The 15,922-nt window shown below is 48.6% G+C and overlaps 1 protein-coding gene across 5 annotated transcripts in view; it reads left to right on the top strand.

The window, feature by feature from the left end:
- Positions 1-15,922, top strand: part of ANKRD6 (ankyrin repeat domain 6) — a 96,950-nt gene that overhangs the window by 49,865 nt on the left and 31,163 nt on the right. For 3 of the 5 annotated variants that reach the window (XM_064169433.1, XM_064169432.1, XM_064169434.1), the window contains 2 exons: positions 4,510-4,771; positions 15,316-15,414. In XM_064169433.1, the coding sequence (XP_064025503.1) occupies positions 4,652-4,771; positions 15,316-15,414 (219 nt within the window). In that variant the 5' untranslated portion in view covers positions 4,510-4,651. Of the gene's footprint in view, positions 1-4,509; positions 4,772-15,315; positions 15,415-15,922 lie in introns of those variants that run through there. The other 2 variants (XM_064169435.1, XM_064169431.1) reach the window with 1 other exon arrangement.

Raw genomic sequence — 15,922 nt, 5'->3', positions numbered from 1 at the left:
AGCGATGCCACCTCAGTCTGTCACTCCAGCATGGCAGGACATGGCAGGCTGAGCAGGCGCAAGGTCTTCTGCAGTAAGGGGAAGGCAGCGAGAGAGAGAGAGAGCAAAACCAAACTAGAGAGCACTGTTTCCAGCACGTACTTTATGTAGATACTACTTGTTAACCAGACTTTTCCTTGGCACCCCTGAACTCTGCATTGTCACGAGTCCTTTGAGGTGCTGCTGTGTGTCAGCAGTGGTGCAGCTGAGACGTAGCCAGCATCCACAGCTTCTGGGAATTTGCTCAGAAGGGACAGCCTGTCAGGAAAATGTTTGCATTCAGCTTCTTGCAGTGCACATGAAAATGTTTCTCTGCCAGTGATGTGACTGCTTGCTTTTCAATTTAAGGGGTGAGAAAGCCAAACAGAGTCTGACCACAGCTGTTTTAAGGTGTGCCGAGTTGTCAGTGTTTCGTGTGTGACTGTATCTAAAGTAGAGGCAGACAGATAAGGTCAGAGTCACAGAAACGTTCAGGTTGGAAAAGCCTCTCAGGATCACCAAGTCCAACTCATAGCCCTGCTCCACAAGGGTCACACTAAACCGTAGCCCCCAGCACCACATACAAACGACCTTTGAACACATCCAAGGTTGATGACTCCACCACCTCCCTGGGCAGCTCATTCCAATGCCTGACCACTCTTTCCATGAAAAGAAATTTCCTCATGTCCAGTCTAACCCTACTCAGTGGCAGCTGGAGGCCATTCCCTCTTGTTCTGTCACTAATTACCTGTGCAATGAGACCAGATGTAAGGATGGGGACAAACAAGTGACAGTGGAGTACACCTGAAAGCCACTGCTGCGCAGGCAAGGGCTGGCACAGAAGAAAACCACCCAGTGACCTGAAAAGCTCCTAGAGAAGGACTTGCCCTGCACTATGTACTGGTGACAGAGGGAAGGAGTCGAAAGTGCAGCTCATGGGTTACAGAAGTGCTGCTTTGGGGTGTGATGGGAGTGTCAGGGATGTGCTGGGAGCAGCGAGGTCTGGCTCAGGGGATTCAGCTTGCTCCAGCAGCACAAATCACTGGAAAGAAAGTACTCAGGGGGATCCAGGAGGAGGTTGCTCTCTTCTCTCAGGTGGCCAGCACCAGAACGAGAGGACACAGCCTCAAGCTACACCAGGGGAAATTTAGGCTCGAGGTGAGGAGAAAGTTCTTCACTGAGAGAGTCATTGGACACTGGAATGGGCTGCCCGGGGAGGTGGTGGAGTCGCCGTCCCTGGAGCTGTTCAAGGCAGGATTGGACGTGGCACTTGGTGCCATGGTCTAGCCTTGAGCTGTGTGGTAAAGGGTTGGACTTGATGATCTATGAGGTCTCTTCCAGCCTTGCTGATACTGTGATTGAAACGTGTTGCTTTGCAGTTCTGTGCACAGCAAATTACTAAGTGTAGACCATCTGTGTTTCTTGGCCTTTTTGTGTGGTTTGCACTATACTGTACACATCACTCTGCTGGAGGAGCAGGGTGTGATGTGTACAGTGCTGTTGAAGGACACAAAGGAGTTTTTCTTCTGTCTTTTCTGTGTAACTGAGATGTCCAAGTGCCCCCAGCACCTTCAGAGTGTGGGTGAGAAAACCCCAGTGGCACAGGGTACACTGCTGCTTCTCTATTGTCCCTTGTGCTCCCTTTGAGACCCAGAAGGATTTTTCTTGTTTCTCTGAATCCATGTGCAGCTATTTCCATGTTGCTTCATACATGTTTGCATTTAGAAAGCAAGAGGAAGGTGAGGAAATGCTGACTGGAATATTTTACCTGGAAACAGTATGACTTTATGCTTAGAAATCAAAGAGTCCTGGAGATAACCTCCTGGTTTTGACATCACTCTCTGATTCTGTTTTAGCCTTAGATAAACCAGTAACTTTCCTGTGATTTCAAGGTCCATTTTATTACCTGAATGTAAAATTCTTGAGGCTGGTAGAAGAATTAATGCCCAAAAAGTGTTTTAAGATTCATTAATACAAATGACCGTAGGAGCACAGATTAAATTCTGCTTGGATCATCTTCGCTGTGGCATCATCTTTGCTACAAATCGTCTTGGATCATCTTTGCTACAAATTAACCAACGTGGCTTTAATATAAAAAAACCCAAAACAGTATCCAGGGACTTTGGGTATCTCTTTGGTGACACAGGAGATCACAGTGCTCTTATTAGTCACTTAATTATACTGGACTACAGCATCTTTTTGTTGCAGAGGTGTACCAGGGGATACAATTTTTTAACACTGGGCTGGTACTCATCCAAAGGTGTTGCCCCTAGAATTTAGAAGACAGAAAGTTCATGTGCCAAAACCACCCATGCATTTTCTCCTTGTTGCTGAGAGTGTCCTCTTGGAACGAGGATGGAAATTAAATCTGCCTGTCGAAGCTGTTAGCAAAAATGTCAGTACTGTGTGCGGTGGGATTATGATGGGGAGGGTTTTCTACTATCAGCTAAACAGACGAATCCATTCAGAGGTCAGCAAAGCCATTAAGCACTAATAGCTTTTAGTTACTGCTGTTCTGAGGTGGATTCAAAGGGATAAGGTAAGGGTGAAAGGCAGTGTATTCCACTATCGATCTCCAAGATCGTCTAGACCACATACCAATCACCCTTAGACTATGCAAAGCCTTCCATACTGGTAGCTGATAAGGAGCAGTGCAGAGAGAGAAAAGATAAATCACCTCTATACACGCTGGATCCCTGAAGGTGCTTTTCTGCATTGAACCAATTAAATACCAACGTGTGGAAAGTACAGGTAAAGCCAATGTCCTCTGGAAGCAGAGAGGTTCTGGATCCAACAGCTCAAGGCAGAAAGGGGTTCTAATCGACAAACAGCTGAATATAAGGTGTGCCCAGGTGGCCAAGAAAGCCAATGTCTATCCATCCATCCATCCATCCACCTGTCTATCCATCCATCCATCCATCTATCTATCTATCTATCCAGTTGATAAAGTGCAAAACACTACCTTTGAAATACTAATGTTGAGCTTCATCAATTAACTTGTTCACAGGCCACAGGTATTGTAAGTGGTATTGGCAAATACAGTGAGTTATAAAGCAAAGACTGGTAAGGGTAGGCAATGTTGATAACTGATGCTGTAACTCTTAGTTTTCAGTCTTCTAAATCCAGGAGATTCACATTGGGTTTATGTTTAACAACTGATTTGTCAACACAACACTGTCTGCCTAGGTGGCCAAGAAACCAGTGGCATCCTGACTGGGATTAGAAATGCTTTGGCCAGTAGGAGCAAGGCCACACTTGAATACTGTGTTCAATTTTGGGTACCTCAATACAAGAGAGATGTGGAGGTGCTGGAGCCAGTGCAGAAGAGGGCAAGGAAGCTGGGGAAGGGCCTGGAGAATAAATCTGATGAGGAATGACTCAAGGAGCTGAGGATGGTTAGTCTGAGGAAGAGGAGGCTGAGAGAATTTCATGGCTGTCTACAGCTACCTGCAAGGAGGTTGCAGAGAGGTTGGTGCTGGTCTCTTCTTACAGGTAAATAGTGATAGAACAAGAGGGAATGGCCTCAAGCTGCCACTGGACATGAGGAGATTTTTTTTCAGGGCAAGAGTGGTCAGGCACTGGAATGAGCTGCCCAGGGAGGTGGTGGAGTCACCAACCCTGGATGCATTTAGAAGTCGTTTGTATGTGGTGCTTGAGGATACGGTTTAGGGTGCACCTTGTAGAGTAGGGTTCTGGGTTGGACTTGGTGATCCTGAGGGTTTTTTCCAACCTGAGTGTTTCTGTGGTTCTGTGATTTGCAACTACATTTCCTGGAATTATGTCAGAAATCTCTTCAGCTCCAGTGGCTCATTGAAGCCTAGGAAGGAGAATATGCTCACAGGTTTGGATGAGAAGTGGTGAGCCTGAATTGTTTCTGGGGTCAGTGAGCTGTGATGTCAGCACTGTGAGGGGAACATCGTTTCTCACTGACAGCAGAGATGAGTGTTCCCCGTTGTAGGTTGTGATCCACTCCAGAGGTGTCCTTGGCACGTCTGGGGAGGCTGTGAAGCATCCAGAGTGTATACTTGTGAGGAAACAGTCAGGTGCCTTTAACTGCTGACTGCCCTCAGTCCTCCCAGGGCAGAGCTCTGTAACTACAACCTATCCTTGTTCCCTTGGCCAACACAGGCTGAGCTACTGTTAGCAGTGGAGGTGGTTAACCCCTCCTTTGTGGACTGAAGTTCAGGAAACCTGGGGAGAAGAAGGGAATGAAAAGGGGCCACACAAACACAGATTAGTCCAGAAGAGAGTTAAGCCCTCAGAAAGTTTAAAGGGTTTTGTCCCAGAGCAAGGGAATGAGGGTGCATTGAAACTGTGCTGCTGTCTGTATCCCTCTGCATTGCAACAGAAGTGCAACGTCTTCGGGAGGCTCCGAGGGTGTTTTGTGACCACCTCCCAAAGCGATGTGAAGACAAACGCTCGGGGAGGAGCTGCTGCAGTGCTTCGGTCTCTGACACCTCGCTGACGGCAGCGTTGTTTTGTGATCCACAGGTCCAGAGGATGGCATAGCAGCAACGTCACCGTCCGGGGAGCTGGGGTCCTTCCTCGCCTGCCTCCCTGCCTGCTGCTTGAACCCGTCCCGAGCCTTTTGATTTTGGACTGAAGGACCCTGAAAACCTTCCTTCCCTAATTCATGAGCCAGCAGGATGTGGTCGCCGTGCTTTCAGAACGCCTGCTCGTAGCGGCCTACAAAGGCCAAGTGGAGAATGTGGTGCAGCTTATCAACAGGGGTGCCAAGGTAGCAGTTACCAAGGTAACGCAAGAGAAACGCTTTGTGCAACCCCTGCGAACTAACAGGACTCCTAGGGCACTGCCTGGGAAATTATCCTTGTGCCTTTACCAGCCTGGGGATAGCTGAGCTTAGTGGTTACGTTGCTGTGAAGTTTGTGCTTAGCAGCTCGTGTGAATTTACACCATAGGTTGGGCTATCAGTGTAAGCTGGGGACAGTAAAGGGGAAAAGGACCTGGGGGTCCAAGTGGGTGGGAGGCTTGGCTTGAGCTGGCAATGTGCTCTTATGACCAGGAAGGCCATTGCCTTTCTGGGGTGGATTAGAAGGGCTGTAGTTAGTAGGTGGAGAGAGGTTCTCCTCCTCTGCTCTGCCATGAGGAGGCTGTATGTGGAGTACTGTGTCCAGTTCTGGGCCCCCCAGTTCAAGAAGGACATAGAACTGCTTGAGAGAGTCCAGGGCAGAGCCATAAAAAGGCTGAAGGGAGTGGAAGATCTTCCTCATGAGGAGAGCCTGAGGGAGCTGTGGCTGTGCTGCTTGGGGAGGAGGAGCCTGAGGGAAGACCTCATGGATGGTTATAAAGATGTGCAGGGTGAGTGGCAAGAAGATGGAGCCAGGCTCTGCTGGGTGATGCCCAGTGCCAGGACAAGAGGCAACAGGTGGGAGTTGAGGCAGAGGAAGTTCCATGGAAACAGGAGTGAGGGTGACAGAAGCCTGTAAGAGGCTGCCCAGGGAGGTTGTGAGTCTCCCTCTCTGGAGGTATTGCAGACCTGCCTGGGTGCGTTCCTGTGTGTTCTGCTCTAGGTGCTGCTGCTCTGGCAGGGGAGTGGGGCTGGATGAGCTGTCGAGGTCCCTTCCAGCCGCTGCCATTCTGTGCCTGGGGTGTAGTGCATGTCTTGTGCGCCTGCCCGTGCCGGCGGAGGCAGCCGCGGTGCCTGTGCAGCGCAGTGTGGCTGCCTGGGGGCACTTGCAGTTCTCGGTGTGCGCTGCCTTCCGAAGGCTGGGAAGCAATGAACGGAGCCATTCATGGCTGTCGAGGGAAGGCGGTTCAGAGTGCCCATCTTTCTGGGTGAGCACATAGGGGAAGGCCACCTGTTGCGGTAGGCTAAAAGCACACTGAAAGTGTCTTCTGTCACTGAAGTCCCTTGCGACAGCTGCCTCACTTACACTCAACATCCTCATTGATTTGTGCTGTGCAGTCCCCAGTCAGTTCTAAACTTGGGGGTGGCAAACTTTATTCCCTGAACCTTGAACTAATGTCAGCATTGAAACATTTCTGCCTAGATATTAAGAGAGTTTAAACTGATACTCACCTTCTCCTAACTCTCAAGATGTCATAAGTAGTACTAGCATATCAAAGAGGAGCTAGAATTGGCTGTTGCAGAGAAGGTTTGATCAGCAGAAACCTTTAAAAAGAACTAGGTTAAGAGCTGTGACATAACATTTGTGATGTCCTGTGTAGATGAATTATTGCTCTCCACCATATCTAGTTTTACTGATGTTTCCATTTCTGTTTGGAGCACCACATGTGTCAGAGCTAATATTTACAGATAGAAAGCAAAGGTGAATACATTTGATAAGCAATCTGCTTTGCCCTGTTTTTATCTGTCAGGGACAGTTGTTTTCAGTCCCTTTGCTGTGTTTGAGTGCTTATTTTGAAAGTTGGAGTGAGCCAAGGACAACCTGTATTTGTGAGTTTTGTTTGCCAAAACTAAGTGGACTCTTGTGGGTGGATACAAAGCACAGATGTAATAAATGTGACTGGCCTCAGAAGGGTGCCTGTTTGGCTCTGTTTGCCAAGCAGCTCTGTGCCTGATGAACAGCTGCTAAAGGTGGTCAGGAACAGATCAGGGAACACTGACTTGCAGAGATGTACCTTAGGGTTTTTTGTTGTTGTTGTTGTTTTGAGACCAGGAGCTGTTCAATATCTTTATGGATGATCTAGATGAGGGGATTGAGTCCAGCATCAGTAAGTTTGCAGGTGGCACCAAGCTAGGAGCAGGTGTTGATCTGTTGGAGGGTAGGAGAGCCCTGCAGAGGGACCTTGACAGGCTGGATGGGTGGGCAGAGGCCACTGGGATGAGATTGGACAAAGCCAAGGGCAGGGTTCTGCACTTTGGCCACAACAACCCCAAGCAGTGCTACAGGCTGGGGACAGAGCGGCTGAGAGCAGCCACGCAGAGAGGGACCTGGGGGTGCTGGTAGATAGTAGCTGAACATGAGCCAGGAGTGTGCCCAGGTGGGCAGGAGAGCCAATGGCATCCTGGCCTGGATCAGGAAGAGTGTGGGCAGCAGGACAAGGGAGGTTATTCTGCCCCTGTGCTCAGCACTGGTCAGGCCACACCTTGAGTGCTGCGTCCAGTTCTGGGCTCCTCAATTCAAGAGAGATGTTGAGGTGCTGGAATGTGTCCAGAGAAGGGCAATGAAGCTGGTGAGGGGCCTGGAGCACAGCCCTGTGAGGAGAGGCTGAGGGAGTTGAGGTGCAAAACCACCACAGATTGCCAGAGGAAGTCATGAAGGTAGCATGGGCAGCTTTAAAGCAGTCTGTGTAGCACCATGGGCTCTGTGGATGTGTTTTTCCAAGGGATGCAGAATGCAGCAGGATCTCTGCAGAGCGTAACGATGGAATCATGGATATACAATTGAATTCTGCAGAGAAGGGAGGGCATTTGCTGAAAACACAGAGAGATGCAAGAGGCAATCCTCCTGGTCTGATTCAGTAATTCCCCTGAGTTTGATTCAATTCAAGCTGCAACTGGGAAGATTTAGATTAGACAGTAGGATTTTTTTTTTCCCATAGGAAGAGTGGAATGAGCTGCCCAGGGAGGTGGTGGAGTCACCAGCCCTGGATGTGTTTAAAAGTTATTTGGATGTGGTGCTTGGGGTTTAGGGTGCACCTTGTAGAGCCTGGTTATGGGTTGGACTTGGTGATCCTGAGGGTCTTTTCCAACTTGAATGTTTCTGTGATCCTGTGATCTTTTTTTTAACTAGTTGTGTTATACACCTGCCAGATGGTAACACTTTTTAATGCTGGGATACTTGCAGTTGCATCAGGATCAGCCTGGAGAAGAGGCTTCAAGGAGACCTTGGAATAGCTTTCCAGTGTCTGAAGGGGGCCTACAGGAAGTCTGAGGAGGGACTATTGACAAGGTCTTGTAATGACAGGGTGAGGAGCATTGGGTTTAAACTGGGAGAGGGGAGATTGAAAGTGGATGTTAGGAAGAAGTTCTTTGCAGCGAGGGTGGTGAGACACTGGCACAGGTTGCCCAGGGACGTTGTGGCTGCTCCCTGCTTGGAGGTGTTCAAAGCCAGGTTGGATGAGGCCTTGAGCAACCTGTTCTAGTGAGAGGTGTCCCTGCCTGTGGTGGGGGGTTGGAACTGGCTGATCTTTGAGGTCCCTTCCAACCTAAACCATTCTGTCATTTCAACTTCAGAGCACGTTGAGTTCTTTAAAACCAACTTATTTTTTTCTTGCTTTTTAGGTTTCAGGCACTTAGTGCCATGGTCTAGTGGATTGGACAGGGCAGGGTGCTAGATTGGACTGGGTGAGCTTGGAGGTCTCTTCCAACCTGGCTGATTCTCTGATTCTCTGGGCAGGAGAGAAACAAGCAAACAAAATGTTGGTACTGTCACATTTTTGTGCTCCTTCAGTTTGAAACTCCGTGTCAGTTTTTAAGCAATAAATGAAAATAAAGAGGGCTGGCAAACACTGGAGGATTTGCTGAGTGACTATTGAGGTCAATCAGAAGCATTCTGCTGACTTGAGTGAGCAGGTTATTCATGGAGAACAGTCTTTAACAAATCATCAGTGTGAACAATGTGACAATGGAACGAGTTGAGAAGTTTCCTCCCCTCCCTCAACTGAAATTTACCAGAGCAGCTCAGATGGATTGGAAGTAAGATGAAACTCCGTTTACAGCAAAGCTAAATTTACAAGCCTATAGACAAGATATATTTCCTTGTACTTACAATTATATACAATTTAGAAACGATACAGAAATCCAAACTTTCCTCCTGGACAAAGCCCAGAAAGGACCCATGCCACCCTCCTTCTCTCCCCAGACAGAAAACAGCCAGCAAGGCTAAGGTTAGCTAAGGAAGAGATTAGAGAGAGAAGCGAAGTGATCCTGTGCCCAAAAGCAAAGAGGAAACAACTCTTTATACTTTGGCTTTTTAGACCTTTAATCAAACCAAAGAATGATAGAGACTTTATTTGCTTTTTGCAACCAATGAACTAATTTCTCATGTTAGAATATTCCATGAGCCTTAAAGCAGCACAGACAAGGCTTGGGCTTTGTTTTCAAGCTCTCTAATAACAGGTAAATAGGCCTGGGTTTGTGTGAGGTGCAGAGGGCATGGATAAACTAACAGTGCTTGCACAGCACAAGAGCAAGGTGAAGTGGACAACCAAAATCACAGAACCTTAGAGCTTTGAAGGGACCTCCGTAGATCAGCCAGTCCAACCCTCCTGCCAAGCAGGATCACCCAGGGTAGTGTGTTAGGAGGAAGTTGTTGCCAGAGAGTGATTGGCATTGGAATGGGCTGCCCAGGGAGGTGGTGGAGTTGCCACCTCTGGAGGTGTTGAAGCAAAGCCTGGATGAGGCACTTAGTGCCATGGTCTGGTTGATTGGCCAGGACTGGGTGCTAGGTTGGGCTGGATGAGCTTGGAGGTCTCTTCCAAACTGGTTGATTCTAAAAACAAAAGGCAAGAGCAGCTCTGAGTGTTGCTGCTGGGGCTTCTGCTGTGGCATGGACCCTCTTGGATCATAGAATCATAGAATCAGTCAGGGTTGGAAGGGACCACAAGGATCATCCAGTTCCAATCCCCCTGCCATGGGCAGGGACACCTCACATTAGATCAGGCTGTCCAGAGCCTCATCCAGCCTGGCCTTAAACACCTCCAGGGATGGGGCTTCCACTACCACCCTGGGAAACCTGTTCCAGGCTCTCACCACCCTCGTGGTGAAGAACTTCTTCCAAACATCCAGTCTGACTCTACCCATTTCTAGCTTTGTTCCATTCCCCCCAGTCCTATCACTGACATCCTAAAAAGTCCCTCCTCAGCTTTCTTGTAGCCCCCTTCAGATACGGAGAGGCCACAACAAGGTCACCTCGGAGCCTTCTGCTTCTTTGCAGTATCTTGCTGCGCTCCAAGTTTGTCATCACAGAATGAGTGGAACACAAATTGCCTCCTCTCCCCCTGCCAGTCTGTTCTGGGTTGGTGTGTGCATGCATATGCAGGCACATACTTGTGTGGGGAGCTGAGTGGGAGTGCTTTTCCAGTGCTTGTGCTCCCACGCCGGAACACTGTCCAGCTGTATCGCCCAGCTCCGCTCTCCTTTTGGTGTTACTGGGAAGAAGAAGAAAATCTGGCATTGCCACTTCTTGCAGCATCATGATTCGTCTTGAGATGATCACCTGGGGCTTCCAGAAGCCCTACCCTCTAATCAGTTTAATGTACAGGAGCTGATCCTCCTTCCCACTTTCCCATCTTGGTTTTCATTTATAGTGTCTCTTTGTTGTAGGAAGAACTCAACAACTGCATGCATGCAGTAGCTCTGCTTTCTGAATCACAGATACATCCAGGTTGGAAAAGCTCCTCAGGATCACCAAGTCCAACCTATAACCTTACTCTACAAGATTCACCTTAAACCATATCCCCAGGCACCACATCCAAACCACCCTTAAACACATCCAGGCTGGTTGACTCCACCACCTCCCTGGGCAGCTCATGCCAATCCCTGACCACTCTCTCCATGAAAAACCTTTTCCTACTGTCCAATCTAAACCTACCCAGTCTCAGCTTGAGGCCATTCCTCCTTGTTCTGCCTCCAGCTACCTGTGAGAAGAGACCAGCAGCAGCCTCTCCACAATGTCTCTTCAGGTAGCTGTAGACAGCAGTGAGGTCACCCCTCACCCTCCTCTGTTTCAAACTAAACAGCCCCAGATCCCTCAGTCCGTCTCTAAGGATGTCTCTGAACCCAAACCTTCTTAAGGGAGTCTAGAAGAAAGCTGGGGAGGGAATTTTTAGGCTGTCAGGAAGTGATAGGACTGGGAGGAATGGAACAAAGCTAGAAATGAGTAGATTCAGAGTGGATGTTAGGAGGAAAATGGGATAGAAAAATCTCAGAAGACACAAACCTTCTAAACCAAAGGGAATCCTCTCATCTTCCATATCAGTAACTCCATGTTTATCCATTTGTTAATTTTAGTTTTAAACAAAACCCTGAGTTTTCAGGACCTGGCTGAAAATTTTGCATGCTAGGAGATGATGGTAGGAGAGCAATGCACAGTTAGTGTGAATCTGTGTTCCCTGAGTGACAGGGAGAGCCAGGAGACCCTTGCTGACAGCTCTTCCTGGCCCCACAGTGCCCCTTCCAGAGAGTGCCCTCTGCCTGTGAGCAGGCTGGCTGGGAGCACTGAGAGCCTGCCTAGCTACTGAGAACAGAAAATTACTAAGGGAGCCATAAAAATGATGAAGGAGGTGGAACATCTTCCTTATGAGGAGAGCCTGAGGGAGCTGGGGCTGTGCTACTTGGAGAGGAGGAACCTGAGGGGGGACCTTGTGAATGCTTGTAAAGGTGAGTGCCAAGAGGCTGGAGCCAGGCTCTGCTGGGTGATGCCCAACAACAGGCCAAAGGGCAATGGGTGGGAATTGAGGCATAGGAAGTTCCATGGAAACAGGAGGAAAATGTTTATAGTGTGAGGGTGAGAGAAGCCTGGAAGAGGCTGCCCAGGGTGGGTGTGGAGCCTCCCTCTCTGGAGGTATTCCAGACCTGCCTGGATGTGTTCCTGCATGATGTGCTCTAGGTACTGCTGCTCTGGCAGGGGGGTTGAACTGGATGAGCTTTTGAGGTCCTTTCCAGCCCCTCACCTTCTGTGGCTCTGTGACCATTCCATCAGTACAGAGCTCCAAACCCTGCCTCGGCTCACTCCATAAGCTGCTACCTCCATTTCCTACACTATCCCATTTTGAATTAGTGAAGTCTTCCACAGTGTCCTGGGTTGAGCTGTATGTCTTTAAGGACCATGGAGTACAGACCTGCAAGAGGAGGCCCTGGGCATACTCTGTGTGGCCATGGCTGAGGAAAACACATCCCTTGTGTTGCAGTAAGCTCATACTCTGGCAGTTCACTTTCCACACAGCACCTTTGGCTGCAGCTCAGCCTTTTTTCAGCGGTTAGATATGGCTATCTTATCAGAAAGTTGCCCTGCTGGGATATATCCAACCAGATGCTGTTTTCCTTTTGAAGTCCACAAGCTGGCTTCAGGTTGAGTTGGGGATTTGTTTTTCCTGCTCCATGCAAAGACTGCAATAAATTGTTTTGCTGATAGTGTAGTAACCTGCCGGGAAGTGAGGTGGCCAGAGTGGGTGATTTATATATTGCCATGAAGTAATGTAGAAGGAACCCATAAACCTGAGCATGCTGAAGCACATACTCATGATGCAGACATCATTCATAGCCAGGTGTGATTTATCAATCTGGCTTCTTTGTCTTCTTACCTTGTTGGTTTGCTTTTTCTTCTTCTTTCTATTTGTTTTTCTTTCTGTGTTGCCTGGAGACTTTTATGCCTCCTGCTATTGAGTTACCTGGAACAGCAACATTGGCCTGGCTGTCCTCCAGGCTGATGATAAGGAAGTATTTGGAATATTGTGTCCAGTTCTGGGCTCCTCAGTTCAAGAAGAACCTCAGGGAGCTGCTTGAAATAGTCCAGTGCAGAGCCACAAAAATGATGGAGTGGAACACCTCTCTTATGAGGAGAGCCTGAGGGAGCTGGGGCTCTGCTGCTTGGAGAGGAGCCTGAGGGGTGACCTCATGCATGGTTATAAAGATGTGCAGGGTGAGTGCCAGGAGGATGGAGCCAGGCTCTGCCTGGTCATGCCCAATGACAGGACAAGGGGCAGTGGGTGGAAGCTGAGGCCTAGGAAGTTCCATGGAAACAGGAGAAGGAGATTTTTCAGTGTGAGGGTGAGAGAAGCCTGGAAGAGGCTGCCCAGGGTGGGTTATGAAGTCTCCTTCTCTGGAGATATTGCAGAGCTGCCTGGATGTGTTCCTGTGTGATCTGCTCTGGGTGCTGCTGCTCTGGCAGGGGGGTTGGACTGGATGAGCTTGTGAGGTCCTTTGCAGCCCCTCAGCTTCTGTGAGTCTGTGTGATGTTCAGTGCAGCTGAGTGCCCTTCGCTGTAGGGGCAGGCGTTTAGGGATGAGAAAGAAGTGCCCGGGTAAGCAGGCTGGATGGCTCCCACGGGCAGCAGTGACAGCTGAAAGTCAGCCCTTCCCCTGCCTTCAGTGGGTCACTATGGGATGTTTCCCAGTGTGGGAAGGAGCTGTTTTCAGAAATCCCTGTGTCAGAGTGGGTGAGGACTTCTTCCTTAGATCTGGCCCTTCAAGATGAATGGTGTAGGATAATTAGTCAGGGTTTAAACCAGGTTGGAAGAGACCTCCAACTGGAGTTGAACCATTCTGAAGCACAGCATAACTAGTCACAGTTCTTGAGGTGTTTCACTTGCTTTTCTTGTTGATGCTTTGAGATTTCATATGTGTTTTATATATATGTATGTGTACACACACAGACTTTCTAGAGCAAGAGTTCAATCTCTTCCCTTTCTGACCTTTTTATGTTGATTCTGGTGTCTCTTTTAGAAGCAGCTTCTTCCCCTTTTCCTTCAATGTTTCATTTTAAATTCTGTGTAAGGATGATGTGTGTGGCTCAGTTACAGGTCACTATTGTTTTCCTCTTGTCGTTTCACTTAGATAAAGAATCATAGACTGGTCTGGGTTGGAAGAGACCTCTGAAGATCATCAAGTCCTACCCCCTCTGCAGCCAGCAGGGACATCCTCAACTACATCAGGCTGCCCCAGAGCTCTGTCCAGCCTCACTTGGAATATCTCCAGGCATGAGGCCACAACCACTTCCCTGGGCAATCCATTCCAGCATTCCACCACCCTCATAGTAAAGAACTTGTTGGAGCCTTTTTGATGGAGTTAAAAAGACTAAAAATTCAATTTCTTTCTCCTAAACCACAGATTAGGTATCCACCTCACTAAGTACAACTTCTGTCCTTCCAGAGAAGGGCAATGAAGCTGGTGAGGGGCCTGGAACACAGCCCTGTGAGGAGAGGCTGAGGGAGTTGAGGTTTTTTAGCCTGGTAAAGAGGAGGCTCAGGGTAGACCTCATTGCTGTCTACAACTACCTGAAGGGAGGCTGTAGCCAGGTGAGGTTGATCTCTTCTGCCAGGCAAGCAGCAACAGAACAAGGGGACACAGTCTCAAGTTGTGCCAGGGAAGGTCTAGGCTGGATGTTAGGAGGAAGTTGTTGTCAGAGAGAGTGATTGGCATTGGAATGGGCTGCCCAGGGAGGTGGTGGAGTCACTGTCCCTGGAGGTGCTCAAGACAAGCCTGGATGAGGCACTTAGTGCCATGGTCTGGTTGACTGGCTAGGGCTGGGTGCTAGGTTGGCCTGGATGATCTTGGAGGTCTCTTCCAACCTGGTTGATTCTCTGATTCTATGATTCTTCTGCCTGGGGAACTGTCCTTGATTACACAATAGATTGGGTGTCTAATGAGTGTTTTATACTCTTACTTCCATGTGCATTAGAGCTTGGTAATGTTTAAAAATAAGTAGTGCCTGAAGAATCCTGACAGATCTTTGGCAAAGTGAGGTTGGTTGTCGTACACATTAAGTCACTTGGACTGATTACAAGCCTTGCATTCCTTTTAAGGGGAGCATTTGTCATCCCCAGCAGTGCAGTAATTCTTCTGTTGCAAAAGTGGTCCCTACCCAGGACACTGCATTAGCTTTCTGTTGTCACCTTGTCACACGGGGTGAAGCTCAAAGTGGTTGTCAGCTCTGTGCTCCAGAGGGATAGAAACAAAAAGGTCATGAATTCTCTCTAGGTGAGGACACAAAGCTGGACCTGAATTTGTAAGGGAGTGAATCCTTATGTGAATGTATCAACCCTTTCATAGACTCATTGGGGTAAGCTGAAATGTTGCAGAAGGAGGAGGAGGAGGATTCAGCATATGCACATCTAAGGCAGAAGCTGTGTAACACTAATATGTGTCACTTGCTGCTACTGAAGGCTTCATAGAGCAAGGCATGGATAAAGAATGAGCCCTGGGGCTGTTTAGTCTGAAGAGAAGACTGAGGGGAAATCTAACCAATGTCTATCAATATCTGAGGGCTGGGGGCCAGGAGGGAAGGGACAGGGACAGCCTCTGCTCACTTGTACCCCGTGGCAGAATAAGGGGCAATAGATGTAAACTACAGCACCAGAAGTTTCACCTCACCATGAAGAAGAACTTCTTTACTGTAAGCGTTCCACAGCCCTGGCACAGGCTGCCCAGAGAGGTTGTGGAGTCTCCTTCTCTAGAGCCTTTCCAGCCCTGTCTGGATGAGTTCCTGTGCGACCTGTGCTAGGTCCTGCTCTGGCAGGGGGGTTGGACTGGAAGATCTCCAGAGGTCCCTTCCAACCCCCAACATCCTGTGACCCTGTGAAAACCAGCTAAAGTTCTGTTTAACTCTCATGCATAGAATGAACCTGAAGGTATTACTGCTCTCCTTTACAGCATGGCCGGACCCCCCTGCATCTTGCTGCCCACAAGGGTCACCTCCACGTTGTCCAGGTTTTGCTGAAGGCAGGTTGTGACCTGGATATTCAGGATGATGTAAGTAGATACAACCTTTTTGCTTGGGGGGGGAAGGTAATTTGCAAGTAGCAGTAGCCCTTCAGGATTAAATTAAAATCAGTTATGCTCTTTTCTAATTTGGAGATGCAAAACTGCATAGGAGACAATGGAAAATGTGGTGACTTTTAAGAGATAGCTTGGTTGCTTTAAAAAGAGCTCTGCTTGCACCAGGCAAGTGAGAGGAGCAGTGAGAGCTGTTGCCTGCCACTGGGTGTAGAAATGGCACAAGAGTTTGCTGTGCTCTATGGGAACCGTCTGGACACAATCCACTGCGATGTTTGCTGCTCATGTAGACGTGCAGCAACTTTCTGGGGCAACCTGCAGCATCAGAGGGAAACCCTCCTGTTGGCAGCTGCATTTGGTGTGGGGTGGTTGAATCTGTGAGGCAATCTGGTGAAGCATCAGCAGGTCTGAATTTAGCAAATGGCAGTTTGATTGCATTTGGTAAAATAGAGAGCTTGGAATTCCTCTCCTTTCTAATGTTGGA

The sequence above is a fragment of the Pogoniulus pusillus genome, chromosome 31 (assembly GCF_015220805.1).
Source record: "Pogoniulus pusillus isolate bPogPus1 chromosome 31, bPogPus1.pri, whole genome shotgun sequence".
Taxonomy (NCBI): domain Eukaryota; kingdom Metazoa; phylum Chordata; class Aves; order Piciformes; family Lybiidae; genus Pogoniulus; species Pogoniulus pusillus.
This window is presented reverse-complemented; position numbering and strand designations above follow the sequence as displayed.